Source organism: Metarhizium robertsii, assembly GCF_000187425.2.
Source record: "Metarhizium robertsii ARSEF 23 chromosome Unknown MAA_Scf_4, whole genome shotgun sequence".
Classification (NCBI taxonomy): Eukaryota; Fungi; Ascomycota; class Sordariomycetes; order Hypocreales; family Clavicipitaceae; genus Metarhizium; species Metarhizium robertsii.
Genome location: NW_011942182.1, coordinates 372097 through 387079, shown reverse-complemented (window position 1 = coordinate 387079; position 14983 = coordinate 372097). Strand labels below are relative to the sequence as shown.

Genomic DNA, 14983 nt, shown 5'->3' with positions numbered 1-14983 from the left:
GGTGTGTTTAGAACCCAGGATCGCGAGAACTCGTAGCCTAGTAAATGGCAGGGGCTGGATGCCTTTGTGAACTGGCAGCGTGCCGTATCGTCGGGGATGATACTAGGTTATGTAAATTTTACTGGAGTCGTCGAGTCAGGACGTGAATCTTTGCCAGCTTTGTTGAACAGGCCAAACGGCCTGGAAACCAAGGACATGCCTCACTGAATGTCTGGTCTTGGATTCACCGGCGCTCTACCTACCAGGCTTCCCTTGAACCCAACTTGAGAAGAAATAAAACGATTTCTTATTCTTAAAATGAAGGTCATTCTAAGGTTGAAAGAATATGCAGTTGGAACTTTATTTGCCATGGATCAGCGCACCGCCGGGATCCCTGAAGCTGCTGCTTATTGTATGCACCCACGCACTGAATGGGCCATACATTATTTTTACTGCGCATGGGAGCAATGTGTTAAACTATGGTATTACGTGGCTAGCCATTCTAACCCTCTTCTTTGTCCATATCGTCGCGATGCCTCTTGCCAGTGCCCTTGGTTCCCTTGCCCCTCCTGTCCTTTTTCTCGGACAGGCTCTTCATTTCGATTCTCGCCTCCCTTTGCGCCTCTTCGACGCGGTGCTGGAACGCCAGGACCTCCTCCTTCTCGGTGGGGTAAATGTCCAGCTTCTTGCCCAGCGCGGCCTCGATGCGCTGGAATATTTCGATGTCGTACTGCGTCACCAAGCTGATTGCGATACCAGACTTGCCCGCTCGCGCCGTTCGGCCCACTCTGTGGATGTAGGTTTTCGAGTCCTGCGGCAGGTCGTAATTGAGGACGACGTCGACTTTGGAGATGTCCAGACCACGGGCTGCAACATCGGTGGCAACGAGGATGTCGCGGGTTCCGGAGCGGAATTTGTTGAGGGCGCCGAGGCGAGCAGATTGCGAGAGCTGGCCGTGCAGAGGAATGGCGCCGAATCCGAGAGTTCGGAGCAGGATTGCGATTCTTTGGGTTTCCCACACGGTGCGTGTGAAGACGATGGTGGACTTGCCGGTGAATTCGTTGACTAGGTAGATGAGATACGTGTCCTTGCGCTTCTGTGGGACGACGAGCAGGTTCTGCAGAAGCGTTGACACAGTTTGGTACTTGTTGCTGCTGACGCTGACGCGAACGGGGTCTCGCAAACTGGCCCGTTGCAGGCTTTCGACTTTGGAACTGAGTGTCGCGGAGAAGAGGTAGGTCCGTCGTTCGCGCGGGATGAATTTGAGCAGCTTGTCAATCGCGGGACCAAAGTCCATGTCTAGTAGACGGTCGGCTTCGTCCATAACCAGGTACTTCAGTGTGCGTAGGGAGAATCCCTTTGTCTTTTCGAGGTGATCCACCAGTCGTCCGGGGGTGGCGACGATGATGTGCGGCTTCTTTCCGAGCGCAACGGCTTGGGGGACCATGTCTAAACCGCCAACAATAACGGCACATCGTAGTGATATTGATGACCCTAGAGCTTCGAATGCTTGCCCAATTTGATGCGCCAGTTCTCGAGTCGGGGCGAGGACGAGGCCGAATAATGGCTGAGGTTTGTCGAGGAGAGCTTGCAGGATAGGAAGCGCAAATGCAGCCGTCTTTCCGCTACCAGTTTCGGCGAGACCAATAATATCACGATCCTGCAAGGCGATGGGGATGGACTTTTCTTGGATGGGGGTCGGGAATTTGTAGTTGAGAGATTCACAGGCTTCGCATAACGAGTCGACGATTCCCTAGATTGGTGAGCATTGACGAGAGCAGAGGCCTAGGACAGGGGCATCCTCTATGCTTACCAGCTCTTTGAAAGTCTTGGGTTGAGTATCGGATTCCTCTACAACAGCTTCATCAAGAGTTGCTGATTCTTCTTGATCACTTGAGGCCTCGGATTCTGAAGACGGAGCTCGTGGGGGACTGCTCATGGGCACATGGCGGTTTTTCTGAGCGCCATGAGCAACCTTTCTCCTTTTGATATCGCCCATGGCTGTCAAAAGTTCTTGTGACCACCAGAGACAAAGCGGAGGTACCAGGGCCGCTCGATCAATCGGCAAAAGAATTGACTGTTGAATAATGTGATGGGTTGGTTTACAGAGGACAGCCTCTGGCCATGCCCATTTTTTGTGTGACAGGGTAGACGGGAAAATTTCAGCGGGGCCATGCTTATCGTGCATGTGGATTGGCCCAAAGGGGACAATTCGCTCCTTATCGTCAGTTTCCCCACTCAATTTTTTCTTGTCTGCGAAACCTTCATTTCCATCATGAATCATATATTGCAGCCTCAGCTTGTACTGACCAAACCTCCCAGTCCTCAGTCACAAGCCAACAATCATGGCGCGAAGACGAACAAAGAAGAGAACGCACGTCGGTGCCAACAATCCGGAGACAGCCGCAGCCGGCCATGCCACTGCCCGCGACCCCAAGAGCATGGTCATCAGGATCGGCGCGGGTGAGGTCGGTCCCAGCATCAGCCAGTTGGCCGCCGATGTGCGCAAAGTCATGGAACCCGGTACGGCCAGTCGGTTGAAGGAGCGAAGGGGGAACAAGTTGAAGGACTACGTTGTCATGTGCGGGCCCCTTGGTGTTACTCATCTGATGCTGTTTTCCCGCTCAGAGACGGGCAACACGAACTTGAGGATGGCGCTTGCGCCGCGAGGTCCGACAATGCATTTCCGCGTTGAAAAGTATTCGCTTTGCAGAGATGTTCAGAGGGTTCAGAAACACCCCAGAGGTGGTGGGAAAGAATTCTTGACGCCCCCGCTGGTACGTTCAGTTACTCGTATTCCCGTGCGCGGAATGCAAAAATGGCTAACTTGGGGTAAAAAATTTGTATAGCTTGTCATGAACAACTTCACCACGCCAGGTGCCGACTCCAAGTCCAAGGTCCCCAAACACCTCGAATCTCTCGCCACCACCGTCTTCCAATCCCTCTTCCCCCCCATTAATCCCCAACAGACCCCCCTCAAGACAATCCGACGCGTCCTCCTCCTGAATCGCGAAAAGTCCGAGGAAGATGACGGGACCTTCATCGTGAATTTCAGACACTACGCCATTACCACAAAGTCTACCACCGTGTCGAAACCTCTGCGACGAATCAAGGCAGCTGAAAAGTTAATGACAACCAAGTCAAGCAGGCAGGGACGCATGCCCAACCTCGGCAAGCTCGAAGACATTGCCGACTACATGATTGGGGGTGAAACAGGGGACGGATACATGACGGACGCTACCAGTGGCAGCGAGATTGACACGGACGCGGAAGTCGAAGTTGTCGACAACGCCCCCAGAAAAGTATTGTCAACAAAAGCCCGTCTGGCTGCCGAACAAGCCGGCCAAGAACCTGAAGAGGAAGTAGAAAACGTGGAGCGAAGAGCCGTCAAACTCGTCGAGCTGGGCCCTCGCATGCGCCTACGACTGACCAAGGTTGAAGAGGGACTGTGCGCCGGCAAGATCATGTGGCACGAGTACGTGCACAAGAGCCGCGAAGAGATTCGGGAACTTGAGAAGCGATGGGAGAAGAGAAGACAGGAGAAGGAGGCCCGCCGAAAAGAGCAAAAGGCCAATGTGGAGAGGAAAAAGGCCGAAAAGGAGGCCAGGAAGAAGAAATCAGGCGATGGGGACGGCGAGGAAGAGGAAGAAGACGAGGACGAGAATTACAGCGACGTGGACTTTGACGACTTTGACAGCGAGGGCTTGGCGGGCGATGCCGAGTTCAAGGCGAATGAGCAAATGGAGGAGGATGGGGCGTGGGAGGACGAGAGGGAAGAAATCGGGCGCGACTAATTGTGTACATATACGTATCTAGCTGCATGATCATCTCATTTCCACAGTCTTGGTTGCAAGACTCGACCCGACTCTGCTCGCCGTGACTGCTAATCACACCATCTCTCGCAGCACCTACCCCAGGGAAATCTCTACACCAAGCTGCGCAGCGCACTCGTCGATGCTTGCATCCCGAAGGCGGCGATACAAATCATCCGCGTCGCCCAGCCCAACACCAAGCGCGGCCTGCAGGCCCTCGACATCCATCTCGGCATCCAACGCCCGCGCCGGCCCGGCACCCAGATTCGACTGGAAGATACCCGCGGCGGACAGGGGCAAAAAGTCCTCGTACGTAATCGGGCTCGCTTCCACGACGCCCAGCCGCACAAGCTCGTCGACCGTGTACGCCGCGCGTTCCACCGCCGGCCGCCTGCCCCTGACGCGGTACGCAAAGTACACCAGGTCCTGCGCCCTCAGGTCCTCCCACGTATCGGGGTACCTGGCAAACACCCTCGCCGCCGCGTCGTCCAGCGCCTCCGGGGACGCTCGCGCACCCGCCGCGGCCATGGCCTCGTCCAGCAGCGCGTCGTACAGCCTTCGCCCGCGGGGGGTGACGGCCGCGCCGCGCTCCTCGACCTCGCCGAACCTCGCTCTGTGCGAGGCCCCCGCACCCCCGTTGTCGGCGGCGAACCGGACCGGCTCCCCGACGGCCAGGAAGCTCGTCTGGCGCAGCAGGATGGGGCATCTCCTCGCCGGGGGGCCCTCGATCCGGGCCTTGACCTCCAGGCCCGCCCGCCTCATGGCCTCGTGGGCGGCGGCAATGTCCAGCGTCCGGGGCGTCAGGTGGTTCACGTGGGCGGACGGAAAGCACGCCACGTCGGCGAGGACGGGGTGCGCCGCCCTGAGCGCCGTGTAGTCGTGGGGGGGGGCGGCCGCGGTGCCGTGCCACCTGAATGACTCCATGGCGGCGGCGACGAAGCGCGTGCCCTGGGCGGGTGTGAGGCGGCCGTTTTGCGAATCCGCCCCGTCGAGGAGGGACGTGAGTTCTGGGGTGAAGATGTTTCGGCTGGCGAGGAGGTCTAGGGCGAGGTCCGAGGCGGCGGCGTCCTTGATGAGCTCTGGTCGGAGGACCGAGACGAATAGTCTGAAGGGGTTTTTGGCGAGGGATTCTCTTGTTTTTGGTCGGAAACAGGTGGCGTGCATGGGGAGCCCGGCGGCCGTGAGGTCGTAGTAGCCGACGGGGTGGAGGCCGATGATGGCCAAGATGCGTCTGACGGTGTGTAGCTCGCGGGCGGTGCCGAGACGAATTGCGCCGTGGCGCTCAATGTCGATCCTGGGCGAGGGGCCGAGGGCGTCGCCATAGCGCATTGAGAGTGTTTTTGGATCGAGGCGTGACTGTAGCGTTTTCTCGTTGACGTCGGAGACGATGCGGACGAGGTCGCCGTAGAGGGGGACTTCGGATTTGTACATGGACGACATGGCCAGGGTGAAGCATGTTCGAAGGTCGTCCGGGTCCACGAAGGAGTCTTGGATAGCATTGGCGGGCATGATTACGGGTGCTTGTGTTTATGCGGCTGGGGTTTGTTGCTCATGCAAGGCGGCGGTGGTATCAGTTTGTGTTTTGTATGCGAGTTGGTCCATTGGTTCAGTTATCTGGATGACAGGTGGAGGCACTTGGAGATGGATCCCAGCCTCTTTATATGCGGACGTAGCCGATGATAAACACGACATGTCGGCTAGTGATGTATGAAGTACGCGACAGCTTACAAGCACGCCGGTTTCGGGTGCCGGCTCGTCGCCGATGGGATGTGGAGAAGTGATACGGAGCACACAGGCAAATGTCGACACCAAGGTGTCCAGAGATGAGTTTCGGGGAGATGAAGACAATGTAGACGGGTGTTGTGCACGGATCGTCCCGATTGAGAAAGAGATGGTGGTGACGACATGTTGGGCTTATTCTCATTCTTTCGGAGCCATCGTCGAAACCAGTGATGGACAGAACGGAGATTTCCCGTCTTTTACATGCAGCGCTTGTGCGAACGGACAAGGGCCGCGCCGCTAAGCCCTCGCCTCCTTGACTTAGGCTAGTGTGATCTAATGAGGTCAATACACGGAGCACCATCGATTGGCCGCGTCACAAGCCGGTGGTCTGCGGACACCAAGATTGTCACGACACCGGCGGTATCGGGGCCGGATGGATCCGTGATTCGTCGGACCCCCGGAATGGGGGCTGCTTCTTGCGCCGGGGTGTTTTTGCAGGCCCGAAGTGAAGCCCAGGTGTGTGTTTTTCTAGCAGTTCAATCACCTTTGCCGCGATATACTTGACTAAGGTCCAAATGGTGGCATGGCCTACGCAGCTGGTATGTTTTGCATTTTCCATCCAAACAATCCGATGAAGAGATTCTATAACCACTTGTTACATGCGGCAGGTGGGTCTGCGTCCCGTCCCCACCATCAATTGATCATGAGCCACGGCCGGCTCGGAGGGCGCATCTTCCCCTCGCGTCAGCAAACACGGATGCTCTACACGGCTTCCGTCAACATGCAGTGAGGACGCACTACTCTGCCGTGCCAGTTACTTGGAAACACCACACCTTACCCATGTGTTTTTCTCCCTGTCGTGCATTCTTCACAACACCAGCCAACCATGGCACCTACAACCAGAAAGCCTCGGCTGGTCATCATGGGGTCCAGAGAGTACCACATCCAAGACTTTGTCGCCGACTACCAGCACGAGTTTGAGTATTCCGTACACCGTGTCCCTTGTTCGAACAGAGCCAAGACAAGACTACACGTCCTAACATGCGCAGGTCCTCGACGCTCAAAACCGCCAGGAAGCCCTCACCAAACTACCGCAGGACGTGGCGCAGAACGGCCCGATAGACGCCTTCATCATCCGCGTGGGGACCAGCGAGTTCGAGCCGTTTGACGAGGAGCTCCTGGGCCCGCTGGCGCCCAGCTGCAAGATCATCGCGTCGGCGTCGGCGGGCCACGACGAGTTCGACGTCGACTGGATGACGCGCAGCGGCATGTGGTTCTGCAACACGCGCGACGCCGTGGCCGAGGCGACGGCCGACATGGCCATGTTCCTGACGCTGGCGGTGCTCCGGGACGCGCACCGCGCCGAGCGAGGCGCCCGGTCGGGCTCGTGGAAGGCCGGCCTCGTGCCCGCACGCGACCCGTCCGGCTCGACCCTGGGCATCGTCGGCATGGGCACCATCGGCAAGCACCTCGCCCGCAAGGCGGCGGCCTTCAACATGCCCGTGCGGTACTACAACCGCCGGCGGCTGGCGCCCGCCGAGGAGGCCAGGCACGCCGCGACCTACTGTCCCACGCTCGAGCGGCTCCTGTCCGAGTCGGACGTGGTGTCCGTCAACTGTCCGCTGACCGAGGCCACGACGAATCTCATTTCCCACAGGGAGGTCGGGCTGATGAGGGACGGCGCCTTTCTGGTCAACACGGCGCGTGGTGCCATTGTGGACGAGGAGGCGCTCATCCAGGGGCTGGAGAGCGGCAAGATCACGCGCGCGGGGCTGGATGTGTTTGTCAACGAGCCGGACATCAATGACTACTTTAGGACCAGCGACAGGGTCATTTGCCAGCCGCACATGGGGGCCGTGACGACGGAGGCGTTTCGGAGGGGAGAGAGGGAGTGTTTGGAGAACCTGCGGGCCTTTTTTCGGACAGGGAGGCCGCTGGCGCCTGTGAATGAGATTGCCGCCGCCGCTGCCAAGTAGATGCAGTCGGTGTCGCCGAATGGGGTGCTGCTCGTGTATGTAGTCTTGTTGGTAAATGAGGCTGAAATCGCGAGTCGTTGATGGGGTTGATGAATCTCGGGACGGTCCCGCATCCCCACTTTCGCCAATCTCGCCAACGAGCCGATGCGATGCGGGCCAACGATTGGCCAATTGGCGCGAGCCTTGCAACTCGCGCGTGTGTAGACTCTAGACTCTAGACTCTAGCCTTCCAGAGCTTCTTGCTCCCGTCCCGTCCCGTCCCGGTCTGCACCTCGCATCCAACCTCGATCCCGCCAGCGCCGAGATTGTCCCTGCGACAGCGTGTGGAAATGGAAAGCCTCGGGCCCCTGATCAGCTGGGCACGCACCCGGGGCGTCGAGCTCGACGGCATCGCGCCGCAGCAGATGCCCGGCCGTGGAATCGGCGCCGTGGCAACGCGGTCAATCAAGGTTCCGTCTGCGCACACCGTCAAGCCTCCCAGCGCGGCCGTCTAATCCGCTTCCCACAGGCAGGCCAGGTGCTCATGACGATTCCCGCCGGGGCCATCCTCAGGCTCGACTCGGTGCCCGCCTCCATCTCCTCCAGACTGCCGTCGGCGTCCATCCACGGCCTGCTGGCCGCACAGCTCGCGGCCGGCTGCGACGCCGAGACGGCCCTCCGCAGAGACGCCATGCCCTCGCTGCAGAGCTTCGCCGCGACGACGCCCCTCTTCTGGCCCCGCCGGCTCCGGGACCTGCTGCCCGCGGGGGCGCGGAGGCTCGTGGCCCGGCAGGAGACGGCGCTGGAGCGCGACTGGGCCGCCTTCCACGAGGGCTTCCCCGGCGTCGCGCGGGACGCCTACCTGCGCTGCTGGTTCCTCGTCGGCACGCGGGCCTTTTACCACGAGACCGACGCCACGCTGGGGTACCCGTGGGAGGACCGGCTCGCGCTGCTGCCCGTGGCCGACATGTTCAACCACGCGGGCGTGCCGGGGTGCGCCGTGGCCTTCTCGCCCGAGGCGTACACGGTGACGGCGACGCGGGCCTGCGCGAGGGGCAACGAGGTCTTCCTCTCCTACGGCGAGCACTCCAACGACTTCTTGCTGGCCGAGTACGGGTTCCTGCTCGACGACAACCCGTGGGACACGGTTGATCTCGGCGCCTTTGTCCTGTCGGGGCTGGACGCGGAGCAGCAGGCAGAGCTTCGGGCCCGGGGCTTTGACGAGTGTGTTGTAGGGCCGGGCGAGCAGTGGCATCTGCCCGACGGCGCGCTGGATATCCTGGGGCGTCACTTTGCCTGCGAACCGCCGCGGAGGGCCGCGAATGGAGGACGGCAGGGCAAGCCTCAGAAAGAGCGCGTGCTTGCGGCCGTCTTGACACGCTTCCTGGACGAGATACGCGACGTCAAGAGCGCCATCCGAGCCGTCACAGTCGGAGACGACGCCCAGCGCGCAACTCTGCTAAGACGCTGGGACCAGATAGAAGCTCTGGTCAAACGAGCCATCCGGGGGGTTCCCAGCTAGCTCACCCTCCGGCATCAATGTGTCATTTTTTTGGATCGACCACCGGGGGGGGGCAGGGAGAGCAGGGGGCATCCCCGCCAGCCCATGACAGGCTGCAGTTTGCATGTGCCCAGAAACTAAATCTCAAATCTCGATACGTGTACCGAGTACTACTCCCATCATTCATTACCTCTGGACACCTGTTCAAGGCGTCGTTGTCCCAGGTCCGCGGGGACGTCATTGGTGCTCGCCGCCATCCAGGAGGGCGGACGGCATCAAAACCGGCAGAGCCAAGCTTCTCAACCAACCATGCGTGCTATTCGAGCATGAGGCAATGCTTCTCTGCCCTGGATCCGCAAGTCATGCAAACATTGAAACATGGACAGTGGACACGGCCGTGTCCAGCATTTCGTCGACCGGGCACGGCCACGGCATTGGCGCCGACGTGTCACTCAACGCCAACTATACACGCCGCGGCCTACAGATATTCACAGTCACCGCTTACTCACCAGCAAACGCGCAACGCACGACTCTCCAGCAGGCAATCGCCGCGCCAAAACGACAGGCAACGCACCATGTCAACAAGAGACCATTGACGCGTCTCCCATTCCCAGCCCGAACCAAGTACCATCACTGCCGACCAAACCAACACGTCCTCATCCCCCAACCACCAGAGCAAGCGGCATCACAAAAAAACCCCCAGCTTGAGCAGATTTCATATCCCCTCGCCCCAACACGCAGCGTCCACGTCAGCCATAAAAAAAAAAAAGACTGGCGGTCAGCCAAACCTCCGGACTAGCCGGACCATATCCCGCAGAGATCGGAAAGGGCACTGATTCGCAAAAACGCAATACACAATGGTAAGACGGCGACGGCAAAGGGGCCAAGATGACCGCCAAGGTCAGGCCAGTCAATCAAGACGGTATGCGACGACACCGGCCGGCCGACGACATGAGTGGCTGCTTGCTTGGCGACATGATGCTCTGCTTACGCCGCGCCGCACCACACGCCCCGTGGCAGCGCGGCATCAATCGGCGTGTCCCCAATGCAAAATACACACACACACACCCAGCAAGCAAGCAAGCAAGCAGTCTACAGGTCTTGTCCAAGCCGACACGAGGCACGACTCTGACTCTTCCTCTCTTGCCATGTCCACCCAAGGCAAGGCAAGGCAAGGAAGGGGCCGTGATACTCGACGCCCGATATAAACGACAAGTATGTACTCCGTAGCATACCCCGGATAGAATAGCCATCGCATAAAGCAAACCTGACTCGGGAACGCGTACCAATTCATTTTCATCTACTCTAAAACTCCTCTATCCTGTTTATTTGTTATACTGTGCTGTCGGTCCATTTTCCATGTTTCCCCCCCAAAGCCCGCGATACAAAACGTGAAAAAAAGAAAAGCAAAAAACCCATCAAATGACTGTACTATCAGATGCACCTCCAGCCCTTGGAATGCGCGAGCCCAAAAATCGCCAACCCCAAAAACCCCCCCCCCCTCCCCCCAAGTTCCACCAAACACGTGTACTGCCAGCATCGCAGCAATGGGACCAGACCCAAAGGCCAAGAGGGCGAAGGAGCAACAAAAGGCAACATTGAGCCGTCGGCCCATGCAGCGTAACCTGAGCCAAACACTCTCTGGGAAAGAGAGCCCGAATATGGTTGTAGGCCCCGTCTCCGTGGGTGACTTGGCCCACAATGGAGGGGAAGCCCGCGTCCAAGGTCGAGTCTGCTCATGCTTCATGCTCATGCTCACCCTTGCCTGCTTCACCGACTACCGAAATCTGGCATGGAGGAGCTGCGGGCCATGGAAAACCTTGTTCACACAACCAGCGTTGAAAATCGGTTGCGTTTGGTACTGTGCTCGTTTGTTTTTTTAAAAGAAAGAAAAAAGAACGTTTTTGCAGTTGAGACACCTTCTTGTCAATATATCCCTGTCCCAGAATCCTCACGTTCCCCCCCCCCCCCCCCCCCCCCCGGCCCCTCTCTCTCCCCTTTTCTTGATTCTTTTTTTAGTCGTCTTCTTGTTTTTGGTCTGTTTCGGCATCACCCGTGGAATATCATGCATTCCCCAGCAGTGGCGGCCCAGTCGAAAGGCTTCCTGGGGCTATTGGTCCGACACGGACGATCTCCTGTTTCGACCGGGGTGGGTTGCTGGCGCAAAGGGTCGTGCATCCTTGGCGCACCTTGATTCCCGTGCGACGCTCAATACGATATTGAAGTCGCCTTGCCGTGGCGCTTCCCCGACCGGCCGTACTGCACCTGCTGCAGGCCTTGGCTGTAATACGCCATGCTGTGCTCCCCATATGTGTCCATACACATTGTAGGATCGAGCATATTCTGCGTCCAGCCCGAGTCCATGACCACTTCGTCGAGCATCACGGGATCGGGAATGCTTGACGACCCGTCAGACCATACCGTCGTGGCGTCCCAGGGCGAGCTCTGCCCGTTGCTGCTGCCGTCCTGGTGCGACCAGTGCTGATAATACTCGTTGCCCGCGTAGAAGCCTGGTCCCACGAGGTCCAGCGTCGTGTCCAGGGCGTCTGTAGAGGCTGACGAGGAGGAGAGGTCGAATGCCATGTCGGGCGCGGCTAGTGACGACGACGAGCCGTGCTGCTGGTCTACGGCGTCCATTTCTGCTGCGTGGTTTTGCTGCACCGAGAAGACGTCCATCGACCCGGAGAAGGCGGGATTGGGTCCCATCCCGAATGCTGGGTTGAGGGGCATCTTTACGCGAGGTTCTAACTTGTACTCGCAAGGCACGGAGCGGTTTACACACCTGCTGCCTGGAACATGTTGTCAGTACCGAGCCCAAGAACCAGACAGAGACTACGGCAGCCTAGGGTCGTTTGTTGTTGCGACCAGAGTTGAACCTACATGAGGGCTTCTCGTAGCCGCATTTGACTTTAAACGATATGCACCGCTCGCAAGACCGCTTCTTGGTCGGTATAATCTTGCCAATCGACTTCTCGCACCGCCGTCTATGGCGTTCCCTCAGGTCTCCTGCTCCCCCGAAAAAAGCAAGGCACATACATTAGCACAGTCGTCCCAGCGCAGTGGTTAAGCTTGTGGAGAATGTTCGTAGTAGCAGCGCAAGAAGGGCGGGAAAATAGGCTTAAAGGTAGACTTACTTCGACTGAACTGTTTTAGACAGATATGACATACATGGACGTCGCCCGTATCCAGCTGGGCGGATGAGCCCGACCGAGAGTGAAAAGAACCAACAGATACCATGATGGTCTCTGTGATGCCCGGCCCTCGTTCTTCACCTTTTGGTAGCACGGCAGTCAGTGGTGGCAGAAGCGGCCGTAGCGAAGCGACAGAGGCAGGCCCGGCCAAAAATGTGTCGAATTGACGTCCCAAGAGAGTCTAGGTAACACGGCAGAGCATTACCCGTTCAACGGTGTCAATGAAACGTAGAGTTGCAAAGAAAAAGAAGTTTAAATTTTGTCTTGCAGAAACAGCTTGTTTTCTCCGCGGAGAAGGGTGGCAACAAGAGCACGAGATTCTGTGTGATCGTGCCCGAACGGCCCGTGTCTGTCTGTGTGTGTGAAAATAAAAGTCCGCTTCCTGCATATATGTACCGAGTATGTTGCCCGGAGAGCCAATGCGCCGCGTGGGTCCCGTGTCTCTTTTTTTAAATCGTCTCGACGTCGTACGTCGTCTCGAAATAGATTGAAACAAGCCCTGACAGATGGACGGGAAACGTGCAAAGGTTTGAAATGGCGGGCAAGATGCTATGGCGAGTAATAGCTTATTACAACCTGAGGACCCTGGGTGGGACAGGGAGATGGTGGGATCGAATCCTTCTTATTGACTTCTCGCCACGGGCTCAGCAACAACAAGAGCATGTATGGATGGGTCTCCCGCTCTTGATTCGGACTAGGAAGCAAACCAGAATACATGAAATAATAAAAGGCTGCGTCTATTAAGCGGCGGAGACAAGCCAACGAGGCGCCGGGCTAGTGATGTGTGCCCCCATCCCCATAACCGTCCATGTTTTTTTTTTGCCTATCCGTACATTTGTATGGTCCTTCAGAACGGCGTTTACAACGCGATGCCCGTCCGATGGGCATCACGCAAGCGACAAATGCGCGACGGGGGGGGAATGACGAACAGGGCCGCAGGGCCAAGAACGGGCAACAGGGGGCGTGTATTCTCTCCTCTAGTATCCAGTTGACACCTATACGGTGCCGTCTCCGTTGGATAGCCAAGCTCCGTAATCACGGGTGGAAGTAGGACCGCCACGTACCCTTTTGTCAACCTCTGCGGCCTCTGTGCTAGAGGGCAAGTCCAGGAGCATGGGTACTATTTTGCTTCGTCTTGGCGTCTTAGGCCCAGGTAGCATGTGTCAACTTGGTGTGAGAAGATAGGTAGCTGCTCCATCCACTGGCGCAGCTAAAGGCCGGCCCCCATGCGCAATCCGCTATTCGTCTGGTCGTTCCGGTTGTCAGATGTGTCAGGCAATCAATCAGGCCTGTCGGTTTGGTTGCATTATGCCCATTACCCAGATAGTGTTACACCAGGGGGGGCCGCTGCGAGTGTCACATCAAGTGTAAGAGCCAAGGGTTGTGCTGTGTCCGTGTGTCCATGTATGGCCATGTGCGTGGACGGAACACAAAGTCTTTTGTACAGACCAATACTAGCATGTACTTTGTAGTTTGCTGTCTGTGGTGCATGCGGAGGAACTCTCAAAGACGACTCGAGGCTCGGCTTGCCTCAAGGGTGAGTGGGCCGGGGTATGACGGCCCGCAGATCGTCGTGGCAGCCACAAGTACATGTACCTCTTCTTTTGTTTGGCGCCGTTATCCAATCGGTATAGCAAGTAGCTAGTTCGATGTGATGTGATGGCCGCGTCGAGTGCCTCTGCCTCTCTCGTCCTTGCTGTCTGCCTCACGAAAGAACAAGATGCCGCAGTCTTTCCGTCGCTGTCCCCGTCCGGGAGCGAATCGACAGGGTATCAACGGCGTGGAATCGGAAATGTGCCTGCAGTACTTCCGGGGCGTCCGCCTCGGGTCGACCCCCAAACAGTCGGCGTGCTTTTCCTACTCCAGGCAAGAGCGTCTGTATGTATGAAGAAAGAATTCTCCTCTGTCGCGTCAAAAGGTTGCTCGCGGGAGGGAGACAAATCCACAGTGGGGAGTAGCCCTCGGCCGCCGGCCGAACTTATCGACAGAATCTCCTTTACCCTGGCTGATTGTGACGATGTTGGCCCAATCAACCCCAGCGGGTGGTCCTTGGCCTTGATTTCCGTGCCCTCTGGCTGCGCTCTCGCTGGACGCGAGCCGGCTACGCGGAATGCAGTATGCGGACATGGCCAGTCGGACAAACCCATGGCTAAGCTGAAAAGCTTGGTAGCACCCTCTAATTCTCCGTATTCCGCCCGCCACTGTCGAGAGCATCTGCGTCCAGCTGGGTAATCATCAAGCTCTGTCGGAGCCGAATCTTGCCTGCCGGGCCTCGACACGTTCCCCCTAGCTGTAGCCAGTGTACGAGGTTGGCGATGGCGCCGCAGCCACCTTGAAACATTGCTTGTACATCAAGCGCTGACCTCGAACTGCTGTTCCCCGTCACACCAATTGGAGTTTATGCTTGCGCCAGCACATCTGAAGTTTGACAGACGTGCAGCATTAGACACTTCAGATACCGTACGGTGATCCACCGCGATGGGGAGCAAAAGCTATTGACTGCTGGTACCGGCCTGGGACAGCTTTGACGAGGCAAGCAGACACCATCGGGTGAGTACTGTCTGTATTGGACTGAAGAAAACCTAAAACCCTTAACGAGCCTCAACCCTGGTCCGGCACTCCTAGTACATACTTGCTCCACCCCTGCACTGTTCCGTGCCTCCATTTCTTTATTTTGTGACTGTTTCAGAGGGGCCTGGGTGCTGTAGCTGTCTAGGTCCAGGAGCCAGACCCCCAAGACTACCTGATGTCGACGCAGTACTCCGTAACTGAGCATAGTCATCAGGGGTGTGGTTGTCCTATTTCTGGAGTGAATCGCGAATC

The 14983-nt window shown here is 57.7% G+C and overlaps 6 protein-coding genes across 6 annotated transcripts; 3 read left to right on the top strand and 3 right to left on the bottom strand.

The window, feature by feature from the left end:
• Positions 1-481: 481 nt before the first annotated feature.
• Positions 482-1978, bottom strand: MAA_09475 (ATP-dependent rRNA helicase RRP3; the record flags this gene model as incomplete). The annotated part of the gene is made up of 2 exons (XM_007827473.1): positions 482-1732; positions 1793-1978. The coding sequence occupies 2 exons, from the start codon at positions 1976-1978 to the stop codon at positions 482-484; spliced, it is 1437 nt and encodes a 478-aa protein (XP_007825664.1).
• A 346-nt stretch (positions 1979-2324) lies between these two features.
• On the top strand, positions 2325-3773 carry MAA_09474 (Brix domain protein; the record flags this gene model as incomplete). The annotated part of the gene is made up of 2 exons (XM_007827472.1): positions 2325-2756; positions 2829-3773. 2 exons carry the CDS (start codon positions 2325-2327, stop codon positions 3771-3773), a joined length of 1377 nt encoding a protein of 458 aa, XP_007825663.1.
• A 114-nt stretch (positions 3774-3887) lies between these two features.
• On the bottom strand, positions 3888-5300 carry MAA_09473 (DUF1338 domain protein; the record flags this gene model as incomplete). Its single annotated transcript, XM_007827471.2, has 1 exon — positions 3888-5300. One exon carries the CDS (start codon positions 5298-5300, stop codon positions 3888-3890), a length of 1413 nt encoding a protein of 470 aa, XP_007825662.2.
• A 1099-nt stretch (positions 5301-6399) lies between these two features.
• Positions 6400-7489, top strand: MAA_11049 (uncharacterized protein; the record flags this gene model as incomplete). Its single annotated transcript, XM_011413015.1, has 2 exons — positions 6400-6501; positions 6563-7489. 2 exons carry the CDS (start codon positions 6400-6402, stop codon positions 7487-7489), a joined length of 1029 nt encoding a protein of 342 aa, XP_011411317.1.
• A 329-nt stretch (positions 7490-7818) lies between these two features.
• On the top strand, positions 7819-8990 carry MAA_09472 (SET domain protein; the record flags this gene model as incomplete). Its single annotated transcript, XM_007827470.2, has 2 exons — positions 7819-7938; positions 7998-8990. 2 exons carry the CDS (start codon positions 7819-7821, stop codon positions 8988-8990), a joined length of 1113 nt encoding a protein of 370 aa, XP_007825661.2.
• Positions 8991-11177: 2187 nt separating this feature from the next.
• MAA_09471 (uncharacterized protein) lies at positions 11178-11699 on the bottom strand (the record flags this gene model as incomplete). Its single annotated transcript, XM_007827469.1, has 1 exon — positions 11178-11699. One exon carries the CDS (start codon positions 11697-11699, stop codon positions 11178-11180), a length of 522 nt encoding a protein of 173 aa, XP_007825660.1.
• Between the last annotated feature and the right edge of the window lie 3284 nt (positions 11700-14983).